Source organism: Pteropus medius, unplaced genomic scaffold (assembly GCF_902729225.1).
Source record: "Pteropus medius unplaced genomic scaffold, Ma_sr-lr_union100, whole genome shotgun sequence".
Classification (NCBI taxonomy): Eukaryota; Metazoa; Chordata; class Mammalia; order Chiroptera; family Pteropodidae; genus Pteropus; species Pteropus medius.
Window position 1 is genome coordinate 678,968 of NW_024355526.1, and position 15,726 is coordinate 694,693.

Genomic DNA, 15,726 nt, shown 5'->3' on the forward strand with positions numbered 1-15,726 from the left:
GCTGATCATGAACCTGGGGTGACAAATCAGTGCAGGTCCATTCACTGCCTGGCAAGCGATGCTGATCACGGGGGGACTGTGTGTGTGTGGGGGCAAAGGGCATATGGAAATCCCTGTACCTTCCTCTCAGCTTTGCTGGGAATCTAAAATTGCTTTAAAAAAAGAAGTCTTTAAAAATAAAACTAAGAAAACTTTCTTACAGTATAATTTACCAAGTAGATAAAAGCATACAGCTCGGCACACTAAACTACACAGCCAGTAAACACACGAAGCAAGACTCTGGAAGATTCAGGAGGAAAAGCCTTTTCGACAGTTAGGTGGGGTCTTAACCCAGCAGCCAGCGAACCGCTCAACGGGCTCCAGACGCCCAGCCCCTCACAGGAGAGAACACACTTCCGCTTTCAAACGGCTTTGGGACACTCACTTTGGTTTGCTTCGGTCACATGCTTGGCCATAAAAGCAATAAACCAAAAAAATGGCGATTTTATAGATCACCTTCTCCGGTCACAAACTAATAAAATTCAAACTAAAAAACGACAAAAGGATTCTAAGACACGTAACCACCTGGAAACGGGAAACGTACTCGTACGTAGATTGAGACCCAAAGAGATGGCTTAAACTGAAATCACAGCTATCTGGAAACTTCTGGAAACGATTCATGCCCCGCTGAGGTCAGAGAAGCGACCTTCAGCGTCTTCGCCACTGAAGAGAGACTGCGAGGAACCCAGTCCCTGCCTCGGGAAAACGAAGAGAAGCCGAGAGACAGAACCGAGCGAAACTCCTCTGAGCCGGTGGGGCAGGGAGAACGGCGGGGGGCGGGGGGGACGCCGCCCACGGGACCGGGACCGAGCGCCGGGCACCTTGGGGACGCGTGTGGAAGGCAAAGGAACTCTCAGAGAGGCGATGAGGTCTCAGGAGCTCGACGTTTCCGGAGACGCAGCCCAGGGAGGTGTGGATGGGTCACCACCCCGAGAGGCACACCCTCAAAGTGACGGCCTCGGCTGTGCTGTGACACAGCCCGTGAAGGCCCCAAACCTGGGGCCCCGAACCGACCCCGGCCTCAGGGTCTCGGCGGGCCCACTCCTTACCCCCAGCTCCTCGGCGATCTTCTGCCACTCCAGGTGGCCGTGCTGGGCCGCGATGGCCTTCAGCTGGCCCACCTCCTGCCGGCTCCACTCCTGCTTGTTGATGCTCGGGTGTTCCCAGTTCTGCCAGAACCTCTGGATCTCCCCCGCACTGCGGCTGCCTTCAAACTGTGCAGAGAGACCCAGCCTGGGGGTGCCGTCGCCATCTGGTGGCCAGTAGCTGGGCACACAGAGAGGGGAACCTCCGTCCAGGGGGCCCACACTGGCGCAGCCAAAATGGAGGTCTGGTTCCACAGGCGGAGCCCAAAGCCTTCGCGCCACTGCTCCCCGAGGTGCCAAAATGGGGGGCCCCCGGAGGCCCCCCATGCTGCTGACCGCAGAGGTGTGGCCTGAGCCCGAGGCCGACCCGCCACCTGCAACCCGCGTCCCGCCGACTCACGCTCACGTTGGAGATCTTCTCCCAGTCATGGGCATCCAGCCGGCTCCCCAGCAAGGCCTCCTCCGGGAGCTGGCTGCAGGAGGGGACGAGGCGCCGGGTCAGGCCATCCTCCTCCCCCAGCTGTCCCTGGACCACGCCCCGCGCCGACCCTGCTCACTTGATCTCCTGGATCTCCTTCTCGGCCTCTCTGCTCTGCTTCTCCAGGACCTGCCTCTCCGCCTCGCTCGTCACCCTGCTCTGCTTCTGCTGCAGGTACTCCAGCCTGCAGGGCGGGGCAGAGGCCCAGGGTCACTGACGGTGACACGCACGCGCTGCGGGGGTCTCTGGGGCTGGCTCTGCCTTCCCGCCGGGCTGGTGGCCCCACGCGATGCAGCAAGGCAGCGGGGAGCACGGCCTCAGGGCCTCGGGAGTGGCCTTGGGGGGCTGGCTCGCTCAGAGATAGTGGTGGTCCCCTCCAGCTGTTGCTATGGCCTCAGTGGTGGCTAGCGCGGCCACGTGTCTGCTGCCGCAGGTGGCAGTGACTACTGGCTGTCCCCATGTCTCAGAGCTCAGTGTCCCAGGTCCCAGCCCAGTGCTCACAGATGACCTGGCCCTCATGCCCAGGAACGAGGCCAGACCACAGGCTCCGAGGCCCGCGATGACACTCCAGGGCTACAGCCCCTCCCGAGACCAGCCAGGGAGAAGACCCGCCTCTCCCACAGCAAACCCTGGTGGCAAGGGGAGGTGTGAGGCCGCCCTGGGACCCCAGCTGGCCACAGGTGCTGTGACTGGGTCACACATCTCCCCACCTGCAGACACATGAAACAGGTCTCCTGAAAGGACCATTTCCACAGGTGTAGAGCAAGACCTCGACCAGACAAAGTGCCCAGGCGACAACTAAACGTGGCTGCTTGGCCCAACCCAGCCCTCACACGCACGGCCTCGACACTCAGTTGCCCCCTGGGAGGAGGTTCAGGGGTCGGCGCCTCTCCCTAGCGGGAAGGGGGCAGCTGGACCAAGCCCTGCCAGCCCGAAGCTGCCAGCTGGGCAGTGGGCGGCTGCCGGCAGGCGACTCACTTGAGCAACTTGGGCTGGAGCAGACGCTGCAGGCGGTCGCTGACCACGGACTTCCTGAGCAAGGCTTTCTCCCAGTGCTTCCCTGGGGACAGATGCGCCCGCGGCTCACACTGGCGCCTCCCCACGATGCTCGTCTTCTCGTCAGACCCCCCCAACGCGCTCGCACGGCGCTGGCTCTGACTTCCACGGCAAGTCAGAAGGAATGGACGGCAGGCCAGCCCTCTAGGCCCACTGCTGGTGTCCCGGGCAGTAGGCCTGGTGGGGAGCTGGCAGGGGCTCCCGGCCATCATCCAGCGAGCACGGCTCCACCTGGGCCTGGCACAGGCTCGCCGGGGCCTCCGGAGCTGCGCATCCAGGGGTGGAACTGGCGAGCAAGCCCCGGGGCTGGTGGTCCCGGCCTACCCTACACGATGGCGTGCTCACAAGGACCCCGCTTGGCGTGGGAAAAGCAGGGGGCTAGGTGTCCAAACCCAGTGGTCAAAGCCCGCAGGAACCCGGGAAGCCACCGTGAGAGCTCACACTTGGGGGCGGGGGTGGGGACGGGCCTCCACGTGGCCAGCTCTGTGGGCACATGGGGCCGGGCCTGGGCCCTTACATTTGGTCACCAGAAGCGCCTCGAAAGCCTTGATGCCCTGGGCAGCCTTGTCCCGTGCATCTTCGTTGGCAGGAGGGCCCTGTCAGAAGACAGTGTCACGATGCACACCTCGGTGTGCCACCTGCGGGGCCGCCATGGACTCAGTCCCTGCCCTGAGCCCCCTGCGGCAGCCTGGCCCCAGAGCTGCTGCATCAACGGGCAGGAGGCGGGAGGGCTGCCGCCTGGAACAGGGGGCTGGCACACTAGGCCTCGACACTGCTACCAGCGTGCCACCGTGGCCACCTCCGAAGGACACACCCCATGGCCTTATCTGTATAGCAGAGGCCGGCTTCCCATTCAGGAGTGGGGGCCCTGACTCTAACCACTGGGCTTGGGACTTTTAGGGTGTTGGAAGGTGTTATCCTGAAGAAGCCAGGGAACTCACAGCAGCCCCCGCATATCATAGGATGTGCGCCCCCCCCGCCGCCCCCGCCAGGGAGCCAACACCCCTTGCTAACTCACCACTCCCGTCACTCTGTCCTTGAAGTAGGGCTTCATGAAGTGCCCTATGTACAGATTCGGGGGCAGGCTCTTGCCGTCCTTCACCTTGGGGCCTTTGGACCCTGCCAGATCCCACATGACTCCCTCCTGTGGGGACACAAGGGGCCCCTCTGTGGCAGGCGGCAGTGGCCCTGCTTGTGGAGACGGGGACCCGGGCTGCCAGGGAGCAGGCCCCACCCGAGCCCTGGTCCTGGGAGGCCTGGCCCCGGGGGTTCTTGGGGCCGGACCGCACCCCACCTGCTGCTCCCGGTTCTGTGCCAGCAGCAGGCCGACCTCGGCCAGCTTCTCCTGGATGACTTCCTGGTAGACCATGTTCAGCTGCAGGCAGGTCTCGGGGTCTTCGGGGAGCGTCTTCTCCTTGGCGTCGTCCTCGTCATTGCTGACTTCGCCCCATCTTTCTTCTTCCTGGGTATAGGAGAAATCGCTGATGACGGCGAGGGGGCACACAGACGCCCCCCGCCCCCTCGCCCTCGTGGCCCGGGTGGGCTGACAAGCCTCCGAGCCCACGTTCTGGCCGCTGAACCGGCGTGAGCGCCGCTGCAAAGCCACGCAGGGTTTAGAACGCGAGGAACTTCAACTTCTAGGAATGTGCTCGGGGAGTGGGAGGCGTGAGGAAATGAGCAATTTCGCTTTCCACAGCAAGCGTCTCTGTGAAACTCGAACTGTGTCACGGGCCCGTAAGGCTTCTATCACCGACAGGTGACAGCCCACAGCAGAACTAAAAAGTGGAAGTGATCTGAATGTCCATCGGAAGGCAACGCCTCTAAAAAACTGTGGTCACTCCATGCCAGGGGGACTGCCAGCCGTTACAGACGAGAAATAACTGTACCTAACAACTTAGTAAAAAAAACCAAAGAGCAAGTATAAAAAACTTCCAAAATGACACAAAATTCCAAAACGATCAAAGAACGTAACTGGCATAAATAAGCGATTTCTCGTCAGACACTGTTCTAGGTTCTCGTATGTGCAAAGTGACTTGGGCTGTAACTGTCTCCACTGTACAGAGGGGTAAAGCGAGACAGAGAGGTAAGCTGCGAGGGGCGGGGCCCGCGACGTGACGCTGAGATAAATGCACGGTAAACGGAGCTCAGAAAAACCAGGACAAACACCAAACTATTAGCAATTGTCATTTCTCAGAATGACTGTAGTTTCGACGATGAATACTTTGAGATCTTTTATCTTTAACAACAAACGCGTTATTTTTAAAATGCATAACACCAAGACCCCATCCCGGGCCCGCTGGAGGGGTGGCGTGTCTGCCCCCATGGGAACGCCCAGCTCCGGTCAGTAGTTACCGAGATCGGGGGTCCAGCAGTGTCTGAGTCCTCATCGGGCAGCGAATCTGTGGGAATGCAAGCACACCGTGTTGCTGATGGAGACAGAAACGGGCAGCCGGCAGGGGGCCCCGCAGGCCCCGAGGAGACAACCAGCAGGCGCAGCACACGGCCCATATCCTGGGCAGCTGCAGGCGGAGGAGGGGCTAAAAGACCTCGGGGTGATATGTGCTTTGCTTTCCTCCCCGATGGTGCCCAGCGGCTAAGCACCGCTCACTGACCGGCAGGCGGGTGCTGGACTGAGGGCAGGGTCAGCGGGAAAGAGAAGACCCAGGCCTAACGTGAACTGCCCCCAGGCATGCAGGGAAGGCTTCACGGGGATGGATCCATCCTAGGAGGTGAGGTGGAGTCAGTCAGAGGGAGGGGTCGGGCTGGATCCATCCTAGGGGGTGGAGTCAGTCAGAGGGAGGTGTTGGGCCACAGAGCTAAGCCCAAGGCCAGAGAGGGGTGGGTGGGCCAGGGGCCCTGGATGGCTTGGCCCCTGCAGGCAGGACTCTGGGAAGAGCAGCGGTGAGGGGCACTCAGGCCCCGGGGGGCGGAGAGCAGTGAGCAGGTGGGCAGAATGTGTCCTTCGGCAGCAAGGCCCCAGCAGCACCGCGGTGTAGTATGGCTGGCAGGGGCCAAGGGCAGACACGGCTGTCTGACCGTGCCGAGGCGCTGACCTGCGTCAGAATCCGATTCAAGGCTCGAATCCGAGACCTCCACGTTGATACTGGAGGAGCAGGGATCCAAAATCCTTTCCAGCTCCTTGATCTCCTTTGTTATTTTCTCTCTTTCGGCATCTATATCCATGACTTCCGCCTGCCTCCAAAACACGTGACGTTAGAAACCAAAGATGCGCATGAATCCCACTCTCCTGCGGGGGCAGCGGAAGCCGGACTGAAGCAGGCGCTGGGCTCCGGACACCTGGCTGGGGAGACGGGACACCCTCCCATGGCCCATGAACGCCCACTCTTGGCTCTCAGGTGCTGAAGCTACTGGAGTGGGTCGTGTCTGCTCTGAGGCTGCAACCAGCAAAGGGGGGAGTGATGGACGCCAACATGGCCCAACTGCTCACGACCAAGCCATGAGTCAGCTGGTCGCTCAAGGCAGAAAGAGCAGGGGGTGGTGGCAGACACTGGAGGACAAGGACAGGGACCATGTAAAAGCCGAATCCAGGACCACAGCTGGAGGCGCAGCCTGCTGTCCTGCGGCAGTGCTGGACACACAGCAGTCTGGCAAACGTTCAGGGAAATGCAGACCGACCAGGCGGCTGGCAATGACAGCACGGAGAAGAAAGCCCCTGAGGACAGGGCCTGCTATGGGCCCTGTCACATCGCCAGCACCTGGCGCTGTCTGACACTGAACGAGAGCCTGATGCAAAGCGGGAGCACTAAAAGCGGTAGGAAGCCGGAGAGGGAGAAGGCGGGGGACGAGGCATGGGCAGGGGAAATGCCAAAGACACAGCACAGGCCCAAGGGCCAAAACCGAGCAAGAGAAACAGGGTCCCCTGCCCTCGGCATGGCCTCTGCTCCGAGACTGACGGGGACGAGGGCAGCCGCCGCTTGGGACAGCCCCCCGCTCCTGCACAAAGCGCCTGGCTTACACCTGAGACGTCTACGGACGGAACTCAGCTGAGAGCCGCGGGCCTGCAGCATCCCGCAGGCGGCTCCCGTCACCGGTCACCGCCGTCAACCCCGCACGCTCTCCTGCCAACCCGCCCGGGCCCGGGACACCGCCTCCGCCCTCACCCGCGCCCTCACCTGCCGGCAGCACAGGCACCACCGCCGCCGCCACCGCACCACGCTTCCGGCAGCCGCGCGACTCGGGCGCCGCCGACCGGAAGTCCCGCCTTCGCGGCCACGCTCCAGACGCGGGGCACGCCGGGACTGGCCCCTGGCGGCGCGGCGGGTCGGTGCTGCCCCCGTGCGGCCGGCCTCGGAATGCCCGCGTCCGCGCTCCACCTGGCCGGGCCGCAGGCCGATGCCCGGTAGTGCACGAGCCCCCAGCCCACGCCCGCCGCCGCCCAGCCGCGCTGTGGGGCGGGTTCTCCCCACGGCGGCGCCCCAGGAGGCACCTCGTGTGCTCCTTTCGTCTTCCGTTACTTGTATCGAGGCTTTTGGTTGAGCAACCACTGAGAAAACTGCCACGTGCTTGGTGCTGTCCTGGCCAGCAGGGTCTCTGGCCCACCTCCAAGGCCTGCTGGGTGTCCGCCTCAAGGGGGACAGGGCGGGGGCGAGGGGCTACCCCCACTGCCGAGGCTGAGGCTCAGAGCCTTGGACGGTGAGCAGGACTCCGCTGGAAAGTTGAGAAGGCTCCCTCTGGGGAAGCGCAGAGGCGGGTTTTGAGGAGAGTCTGCAGCTGGGGGCCGCAGGGGGCCGCGGGGAGCCCCGCAGCCTGGGTCGCTGCTGCGAGGACTGGAATGATGAGACTGTGAAGCACTTCGTCCTTCCCATGCTTTCTGAGCAGCTCCAGAATCCAGAGGCAGACGCGACAACGGATTCGTTAGCGTGACTTGTATTTTCAATTCGTTTAACTAGGGAACACTTCAAACTATACAGAGAACAGTGTAATAAAGCCTGTGTCCATCCCCCTTTGCTTCATCTAGAGCCTCCTTGCCCCCCAGCCCTTTTTCAGCTACAGCAGTTGGAGGGGGCTTTAGCGCAGGGTCAGGGGTCAGTGAAACATTTGAGAGGTGCTCTGGGTGGCCGCCCAGCTTTGGGCCCAGCCTGGCTTGTGGGCAGGTGGGTGAAAGGGACACCAGGCTGGTAATCTGCTTCATCTTGCCCAACCCCTGTAAAATGCTGTGTCCCTCACGCAGGGCTGCAGCCCCAGGCATCTTCCCAGCAGCCTTCCCAGAGTCAGAGGGAGGGGACAGCTGGGCCCACACGCTTCCCAGAGCTATTGCGTGTACACCCAGAAGAGAACCTCATCCGAGCACTTCCCGACCAGACCGCCGTCTGAAGTCAGCTCTACAACAGAACCCACTTTTCACCGACCTGCAGGAGCACGAGGTGGGCGGGGCGAGCGAAAGATTTCCACCTCTGGAAGGCTCTCCCCTGCAGCTCAGGTCAGAGTCCACAATCTAAACATCTTTTGAAAATTCAACCACGTGATCTCCCAGAATGTTCTAATGCGGGAATCCAACCTGTCCAACCCTAAACATGCACTGCGGTCTGGCCGGGGCAGCAGTGGTCTGAGCTACCCTCGACTGCACAGGCAGAGCTGACGCTGCACTGCCAGCACAGGCCACCCGTTGTGACAGGGACAAGGTGTACGTCCTGGCGTCAGAGGGCAGTCGCACGATTCCCAAGCATGAACAACTGGCTAAGTCAGACAAAAAGGGGCGTGCATGTGAATTTTAGAGTTTATTAAATAAGAAAACTGTCAATGTGAACAGGAAGGAAAATTTATCTTAAAAAATAACATCTACAGGAAAATAACCAAAAAGGCACAGTGTATACCAGGCCTCCCCACGTTTTAAAGCGCTTGGAAAGGTGGCCTGGGAGACTGGGAGCTAACCTGGCTGGCTCGGCGCCTCCCATTCCCGAATCCCAAACTTCGTCGTACAGAAGGCCACTTGAAAAGCGTGCCTGAAACCTTCCAGCTGAAGCAGGTTTCAGATCTGAAGGCCCCAGCACAGGTGCACGGAGACGGCGTCACAGTGCGGAGCCCGTGCTGGCTGGTCCCTATGGGAGGACCGCAGCGTCTGCTGCGTGGGGCGTCCATGCTCAGGCCACCCACCGCAGGAGCCACCCGTTAAGGCCGCAGGAGTGGACCGTGAGCCAGAGGGAGCACTGAGCGATGACGAAAAGGCACAAGTCCCTGTCCAAGGCAACCATTTGAATTCTAGCTTATTTAGTGTTTTTCTCAATTTATGAAATAAAGACTGATCAACTGAACTTATCGTACAATGAATGTTCTGGAATAAGAATGGAAACCACGCATCACAGATCTGCTGTTTCCACGTTCAGTAACTTAAAAACTCGGTGGTTTTTATAAAAACGTCTTCCAAGACAGCATTAGTCTGCGGGACGGCGGGGGTGCACCACAGGGCTGTGCTGGCCCCCAGGTGCGACCCTTGCGCGTGGGAGCCGCTCCTCGGGGCTGGCTAATAATACTGTTCGGGGTCATGAAATTAGCATCTCATGATAAATATCTTTACTGTGGGTGAAGACTGCATATTTAAGACACAATGGCATCTAAAATCCAGTGAGTAGTGACTGCGGAACGTCGGTGCTGTGAGCTGGAAGCTCCGGGCGGTCCTCAAGCCTCCTCCTGGTCTTTAATTTCAGAAATTCTGTCTATAGATTTAAGGATTTCAGCAACGAGATTCAACGTTTCCGCTCCAGACACCAGCTGCCTGCAACGAAGGTACGGGTATCACGGACGGCCGCCAGAACCGCAACAGGGCACAGAGGGCCCGGGGCCCAGAAGCAGCGGCGGAGCACAGGTATCTGGGACATTAGCCCCCTCTGCAGAGCCTCTGTCCTCACCGTAAGCGACGGGCACCTCCCTAACTCAGTGCCCATGTTGGGGACACCGCGGCCCCTACAGCACTCAGCCAGGAGACACGTGGTGACATCGCCCAGGGGCTCTTACTGTGCCAGGGGCCCTGAGAAATTACTTGTAGGTGGAAGAGTGGGACTCAGGCCTGTCTGATGCCAGCGCCCCGGCCTCCCGGCTCAGAATGGCTAATACCCGCCGGCAGGGGAAGCGCCTGCGGGTCCGGCATGCAGTGTGTGACCTCAGGGTGACAGCACTGGCAAGGGGAGCCCCCGCTTGGAGCCCCGCCACTGTGATGCTAGGTGGTAACACAAGGGAGGCCCCGCGCCCCGCCGGCCGCTTACTTTATTGAGGCGTGCGCGCTGTTCATGACCACGCGGAGGTTCTGCAGGGCCACCTCCGTGTTCTGCTTGACCACCGTCAGGCTGGCGCCCTGGCCGCAGCGCAGGGCCTCGTTCTCGCGCTTGAAGGTGGAGACCTGTGCCTGGGGGCGGGAGGGGTGGCCTGTGAGGGTTTCGATGGTGACCGGGGAGTGTCCAAAAGGCAGTCCAAACAAAGCCAAACACGGCCCCTCGGCAGAGGTGACTGAGGGACGGGGCCCGGCCCCCACGACAATGGAGGCTCGCCCCTAACCCGGGCTCCTAACGCCACCCCCTTCACTTCAGTTTGTCCTCAGCTCTAACCCCCGGGGGTGAGAAACTCGCGCAGGCACACACGCCACCCAGGCAGCCCGGTGACAGCCGCAGCCCTCCGCGGCTGGCCCAGGGGGACAGCCGTGGCCTCCATCTGGCCCGAGAGGGGCGTGCATGGCCCTTATCTAGGTGACTCGTCCGTCGGAGAGGGAGGACCCAACAGAGGTCCCTATGCGTCTTTTCCAGAAGTCACTCAAATTCACAAGTGAAAACCTGAGGCCTAATTACCTGAAGCAAGCTCATTTCTTGTTTGAGTTTCATGACGTGATTTTCTGCCTTTACAGCCCGTTTCTGTTACCGAGAAAAAGGCATCGATGACACAGTGGCGTGGACACAGGACACATCACCTCCGTCCTGGCCCCCCTGCACGCGCCATTGGCCCCCGGCCAGCTCCGGCCAGCAGGCAGAGCCCTCCCACAGTGAGAGCCACTCTGATGGGCCCATCTCACAGCTGTGCCCACCAGGCAGGGCTCAGGGCCACCGCGGTGACACAGCCCGACACTCGCCCGCGTCGCGCCCGCCCAGCCCACCCCGCCGTACGGTCATCAGCTCCAGGTTCTGCTCCGCCTGCTGCACCACCGACTCCAGGTCGTGGTAGTCACTCTCCTCCTTCAGCATCTTCGCTTCCAGTTTCCGCTCCAGCGTCCTGACCCTTGTCAAAGGACAAACCACGCCGCCCTCAGTCACAAACCGAGTCTCAGCCAGCTCTGAGAGGCGTTCGCTGGGCCGATCGGATGAAGACCAGCGGTGTGCACTGTTCTAGAATGAACCCGTGCCAGGGAGGCAGGGACCTCGGCGGGATGCGGGGCAGCACCCCACACCGGCTCGAGGGGCGTCTGCCGGCTCCGCCACCATCACGGTGATAGATCTGGGACAATGTTTTGGGTGCACTGACAGCAGACCAGGCACCAAGGCCGGGGCCGGATGTACACATGACAGAACCGGACTCAACCCAGCTGGGCGCTGCGTCCCGTTTCGGAACCAACCTGCGCGTCAGGTGATCTAACTGCAGCCCCGACGGAAAGCTTACATTTCTGTTTGCGTCTCCGAGAAGCTCTGGACCTCAGTCAGCTTTCTCCTCAGCTTAGAGTTCTCATCTTTCAGCTGTAGAGAAGGAAAACCTTATCAGACACAGCGCGTCTCACCCCAGAGGGGTCTGCGCCTCCGCGGCCCGACCCTGGACCTTCTGGATCAACAGAAACGTTCTAGGGTCAAGCCGCCGTCCACTCGGAGAAAAACCACGAGCGAAGGGCCAATGGCCACACATTCCCGTTTTGCCCACGTAACTCTTTCTGGGGGACTGTGATTTTTTTTTAACTTTCTCTATGCAGAACGCTTAGCGAGATGGCCCTGAGTGACAGCCAAGCGGACTCTTCCCTGCAGGGCAGCCCTCTGAGGGCCTCCACTTCATTCCAGTTCATTCCGAGACGGGCCGTACCTCCCAGCCCTTCGGAGCACTGTTCAGCGAGCTACATTCACATGCAACCGGTGAACGCAGGGCAGAGCGCTCTGCACAGCCTCCACACGGGCTGCTGCGCCAACTCTCTGGTTCCTGGAGCCGAGCCCCAGGTCACCAAGCGTCCCAGGAGGCTCCAGATTTCCTCCCAGGACGCTGCTCAGACACAGGCCATTTACCAGGGCGCTGACGACAGCCCTGTCACTTACTGCTTCATAACTTATCTGCAGCGTCCGAAGGTGCCTGTCCCCCAGAGACTCTCCGTGGGCTGCAAAGTCAGCGCTGGGGCTGCCCGCCGCAGAGACGCGCGAGTCAGAGTCACTCAGTGTCCACGGTGGCAGCGACTCAGGCCCCACCAGCTCTGACGGGCTGGAGAAGAAGGAGATGTAGGTGCTGCAGGGTGACGTGCTGGCGGCCACCCTCGACGAGTGCGTCTGCTCCACAGCGGACGGCAGGTAGGCCCCATTCCACCCGTCGTCCTCGTCCTCATCTTCGTCCAGGAGGTCGCCAGCCCCCGTTGGGTCTTCGAAAAACGGCTGCTGGTATTCCAGGCCGAACCCCGCGGTCTGGGAGGTTGGGGAGCTGCAGTTGAGCCCCAGCGAGTGCCTTGTGGCTTCCTAGGGGGAACGTGGGAGGCAAGGCTCGGACGCGCGGCCAGGGCCACTCTGGAACGTAAAGGCCCCGCCCTGTCTGCCCCAGGAGGGGAGAGCGGAGGGGCCGCAGGGTGAACCCACTCCTCTCCCCACTGGCGCCGGCACTGCCTTGCTCTCCCACACCTCCTGCACCCCCTCTGAGCTCTGAGAATCAGGACACGTGCCGGGGGGGGGGGGGGTGCGGTTCTATCTGAAGTCTCAACAAACAACTCTTCGTTTACCTTTGAGTAAAGTCTGTTGGCCGTGTCGTCTTTCGACAGGCTGAGGTTCTTGGTTTTCAGAAACTCTTTAAAGGAGAATGGGTTTGCCTCTTCAAGTTCTTCAAGTTTATCATCTGAGATAATAACAGACACCGCAAACGTCAGGTCGCCTGGAGGTTAACGGAGGACTTCCCTATGCGTTTCTCCTTCCGGGATAAGACAACGTCCAGAATTGGGAACACACCATGGTCATTCTGCCAGAACTCAGTGACGCTAGGAAATGAGAAAGCTGGCCAAGCACACGGATCTGCTTCCTCCTCCTTCCCAGGCTACGCCCCTTGGTTCCCACAGGGACCACCCGGGCAGGCCCGCGCACTCCCGCACAGGCGGCTAGTTGGCCAGGGGCGCGCCCTGCGCTGGGGGCTGTCAGCACCAAGGCCCCACCACGCTGCGGTCGCTGGCCACCTCCATCGTCTCCTACTCAGCCAGCCACCCTCTCCTTCCCCGCCCCCCCACTTCCTTCCTGCTCTCCCAGTGCCCACCCAGCCACACTGCAGCCCTTTCGGTCCACCAACCATCCGAGCCCAGGTGCCAGCCTGTGTCGAGGTGGCTCCCCCGACTGCAGCCTTTGCCATCTCCCCAGACCCCGCAGGAGTGACTTCCCGCCTCCCTGCTGTCCCTCGCGTCTCGGTTGCACCCTGTCCTTCGACTCCAGGGCCAACACTGAATCCATGGGTTCCACCCCCACCTACTGCCGGGCTCCAGGTACACGAGGTACGTGCCATCAGACGGACAACCCCGCCAGCGCGCATGTGCCTGGCACTGTGTTGGAAGGAGGGGACTGCCGAACCACTCTACCTCCGAAGTGCGTCTCCTGGGCTCCTGATGGACCTTGCTTAGCACACTTGCCCTTTCCATAGACAAAATCTGCAACGAGACATCGTCACCCCACTGTGATCGTGGGAAGCTCTCACAACCACGACTTTCTTCTGACGTGACATCTCTGCTGCAGTGCTTCTCACCGCCTGGGGACTCTTTAAAACACAAGCCCCAGGCTCCTGCCTTCCATGAGCCCGGGTAACTGTGATGCTGAAAACACTCCCAGTAGGTTTTGAACAGCCGGTGGGGCTGTTCATGTCCTCCTGTCTGTGACCCCTCATGAACGCCCTTGTGGGCTACCGGTAGTCCCTCAGTCCCCCACCTAAACACTCACTGCAGGCCCTGGGTGGCAGGCGGTGCAGCTGCTAGGAGAGAATGTAGACGAACTAACGCTGACGGCTGCCTGGCCGCTCCAGCTGGTGTCCAGTTGTGGCCTACCAGATGAAGGCTCCCTTGCCCTTCCCTCTGCTACCTGGCACTTAGCACCCTATGCTGTCTGTCTGGGGTGCCGGTGTCTCCCCAAGACCAGACTGTGAGCCCCTAGTGGGAGGGGACGGCTGTCCACCTGGCATTCCCAGTGCCGGGCACACGGCGGCGCTCAGAGCTCACCGCTGGGTCAGTGGGTGAGTTAACGCTACCGCAGAGCGACCCGCAGGTAGTGCAGGGACCCCGGGTCCCTGAAGCTGGTCTCTCACCTGTGTCTCCCACGGAAGCTAGCACCGGACTGGGCACATAGCACATAAACGTCGGCCGAATGCCGAAGAAGTGGGAGTCCAGGTCCCTGCCATGGGGGCGCTCACAGTCTAGCTGGGGGAGACAAGACCGGCGCTCATAGAACGCTGGAGCTGGAATAACAATAAGAGCGACTTCACCGCGCGCCGGCGCTGGCGCTCTGCGTGGCCGTCTCACCTGGACCTTGGCACCACCGGCGAGGGGACAGCGGCCAGCGCCCACCTGGACCGCGGCCCCGGAGCCTGGGGCGCCCGCCTCGGTTGGCAGGCGGCCGGCTCGGGCCGCGGGATCCCGGGCCCGCCCGCCCCGCCGGCCCCCGCCCCGACCCCGGCCCGCTCGCCGCCCGCCGCCCGGCTGCTCACCGTCCGGAATGACGAGGCTGCGGGCCCGGGACAGCGGGGTGACGCCCGGGCGGCGCGCGTAGCCCGCCATCGCCGCGGGCCCGGCGGCGCCGGCCCTCTCTAGCCCGGCAGCGGCGGCTCCATGGCCTCGGCTCTGCCCCGGCCGCCGCCCCGGTCGGCCGCCCCAGTCGCCCGCCGCTCGGCCGCCGCTCCGAGGCTCAGGCCGCGGCTTCCGCTCCGAGCACCGGAAGCGAGCGCCCGAACGCCGCGGGCCGGCGCCGGGGGGACGGGGCGCCGGGGGCGGAGCCGGAAGTGACGACAGAAGCGGTGGGCGGAGACACAAGATGGCGGCGGTGGTGCTCGCGGCGACGCGGCTGCTGCGAGGCCCGTGCTCCTGGGGCCGCTCGCGGCTGAGGTGAGCGGGGGCCCGGCCGAGGCTCGGCCGGGGGCTGAGGCGGCCCGCGTCCCTCGGGACGTTCTGCCTCTGGGTTCCCTGCGCCCAGACGCGGCGCCGGCTGGTCGGGCTCGGAGTGCGGGACCCCAGCCTCGTTCCCGGGGCGACGGGGGCGCCTTCCCGCCGGGCGCCCTGGACCTCGAGTCCCATCCGCCCCTCCGCTCCCCGGCTGTTGGGTCCGCTCCCGCCCTCCCCGCCCGGGCCGACGGACTGGTCCGAGGTCACGTGTCGTCTCCGCCCGGCCGCTTCCTGCCGCGTGCCCCTTGTGAGGCCGAGCCGGCGGGGCCTCGGCCCCTTCGACCAGCGGAGCCGGCATTCTGTCCCCGCCCGGGCCGTGCCCTTGGCTGCCGTGCTCCGCCCCCTCGCCTCTTGGTAGTGGCCTTGTCCGTCCCCACTGCCCTCCCGCCCGGGTGGCCAGGCCGCCTTTTCCCACCTTGGCATGTCCATTCAGCTGACAGGTATAGCCAAGCCCTGGGTCGGGCCCAGGGACGCGGTGGGAAGTCGCAGTCCGCGGGCAGTGAGTACAGACGGGTATCAGCAGTCACGTGAATGCTTTGAAATAAATGAGCAGCGTTCAGAGATCGAACATAGCGGGGGAGACTGACTTCCGGTGGAGTGATGAGGGTTAGCCTCTCTGAGGAGGTGACATTTAAACCAAGAGATGAAGGATGAGATGTCAGCCATGTGACAAGAGCAAGTGGGCCAAAAAGAACAAACTTTGGGGGTGACGAGCCAAGTGTGTTCCGGGAATGGATCAATGGGCCATGAGACTGCGGGGGTGGTGG

At 62.2% G+C, this 15,726-nt stretch overlaps 3 protein-coding genes across 10 annotated transcripts in view; 1 reads left to right on the forward strand and 2 right to left on the reverse strand.

Moving 5' to 3' along the window:
• SNAPC4 (small nuclear RNA activating complex polypeptide 4) overlaps positions 1-6,879 on the reverse strand; it is a 19,647-nt gene extending 12,768 nt beyond the window's left edge. For 2 of the 3 annotated variants that reach the window (XM_039859042.1, XM_039859044.1), the window contains exons 1-10: positions 6,792-6,879; positions 5,712-5,850; positions 5,011-5,057; positions 3,953-4,120; positions 3,677-3,802; positions 3,176-3,254; positions 2,581-2,662; positions 1,682-1,786; positions 1,525-1,597; positions 1,089-1,253 (exon numbers count right to left, since the gene is read on the reverse strand). In XM_039859042.1, coding sequence (XP_039714976.1) covers positions 1,089-1,253; positions 1,525-1,597; positions 1,682-1,786; positions 2,581-2,662; positions 3,176-3,254; positions 3,677-3,802; positions 3,953-4,120; positions 5,011-5,057; positions 5,712-5,841 — 975 coding nt within the window. In that variant the 5' untranslated portion in view covers positions 5,842-5,850; positions 6,792-6,879. Of the gene's footprint in view, positions 1-1,088; positions 1,254-1,524; positions 1,598-1,681; positions 1,787-2,580; positions 2,663-3,175; positions 3,255-3,676; positions 3,803-3,952; positions 4,121-5,010; positions 5,058-5,711; positions 5,855-6,791 lie in introns of all 3 variants that reach the window. The other variant, XM_039859043.1, reaches the window with a different exon arrangement.
• Positions 6,880-8,377: 1,498 nt separating this feature from the next.
• Positions 8,378-14,726, reverse strand: ENTR1 (endosome associated trafficking regulator 1). Of its 5 annotated transcripts, XM_039858954.1 has the most exons (10): positions 14,509-14,725; positions 14,110-14,259; positions 13,394-13,462; positions 12,557-12,669; positions 11,892-12,299; positions 11,257-11,330; positions 10,767-10,878; positions 10,455-10,517; positions 9,879-10,018; positions 8,378-9,391 (listed from the first exon to the last, which is right to left on the reverse strand). In XM_039858954.1, the coding sequence occupies exons 1-10, from the start codon at positions 14,576-14,578 to the stop codon at positions 9,295-9,297; spliced, it is 1,296 nt and encodes a 431-aa protein (XP_039714888.1). In that variant the 5' UTR covers positions 14,579-14,725; the 3' UTR covers positions 8,378-9,294. The 5 variants fall into 5 exon arrangements, with proteins under 5 accessions (XP_039714888.1, XP_039714891.1, XP_039714889.1 ...); XM_039858957.1 differs by lacking the exon at positions 9,879-10,018 and having other exon boundaries at positions 14,509-14,726; XM_039858955.1 differs by lacking the exon at positions 13,394-13,462.
• A 30-nt stretch (positions 14,727-14,756) lies between these two features.
• Positions 14,757-15,726, forward strand: part of PMPCA (peptidase, mitochondrial processing subunit alpha) — an 11,146-nt gene continuing 10,176 nt past the window's right edge. Inside the window, exon 1 of one of the 2 annotated variants that reach the window (XM_039858966.1) lies at positions 14,757-14,902. In XM_039858966.1, coding sequence (XP_039714900.1) covers positions 14,832-14,902 — 71 coding nt within the window. In that variant the 5' untranslated portion in view covers positions 14,757-14,831. The remainder of the gene's footprint in view (positions 14,903-15,726) is intronic. The other variant, XM_039858965.1, reaches the window with a different exon arrangement.

What these genes read in the sequence shown, in the direction of transcription:
- ENTR1 (XM_039858954.1), bottom strand. Translation starts at nt 14,578, where the DNA reads ATGGCGGGCTACGCGCGCCGCCCGGGCGTCACCCCGCTGTCCCGGGCC. An exon ending in CAGCCTCGTCATTCCGGACG is followed by an intron (nt 14,260 to 14,508) that starts GTGAGCAGCCGG and finishes TTGTTATTCCAG; the next exon opens with CTCCAGCGTTCTATGAGCGC. An exon ending in AGCGCGCACGCCTCAATAAA is followed by an intron (nt 9,392 to 9,878) that starts GTAAGCGGCCGG and finishes CCTTCGTTGCAG; the next exon opens with GCAGCTGGTGTCTGGAGCGG.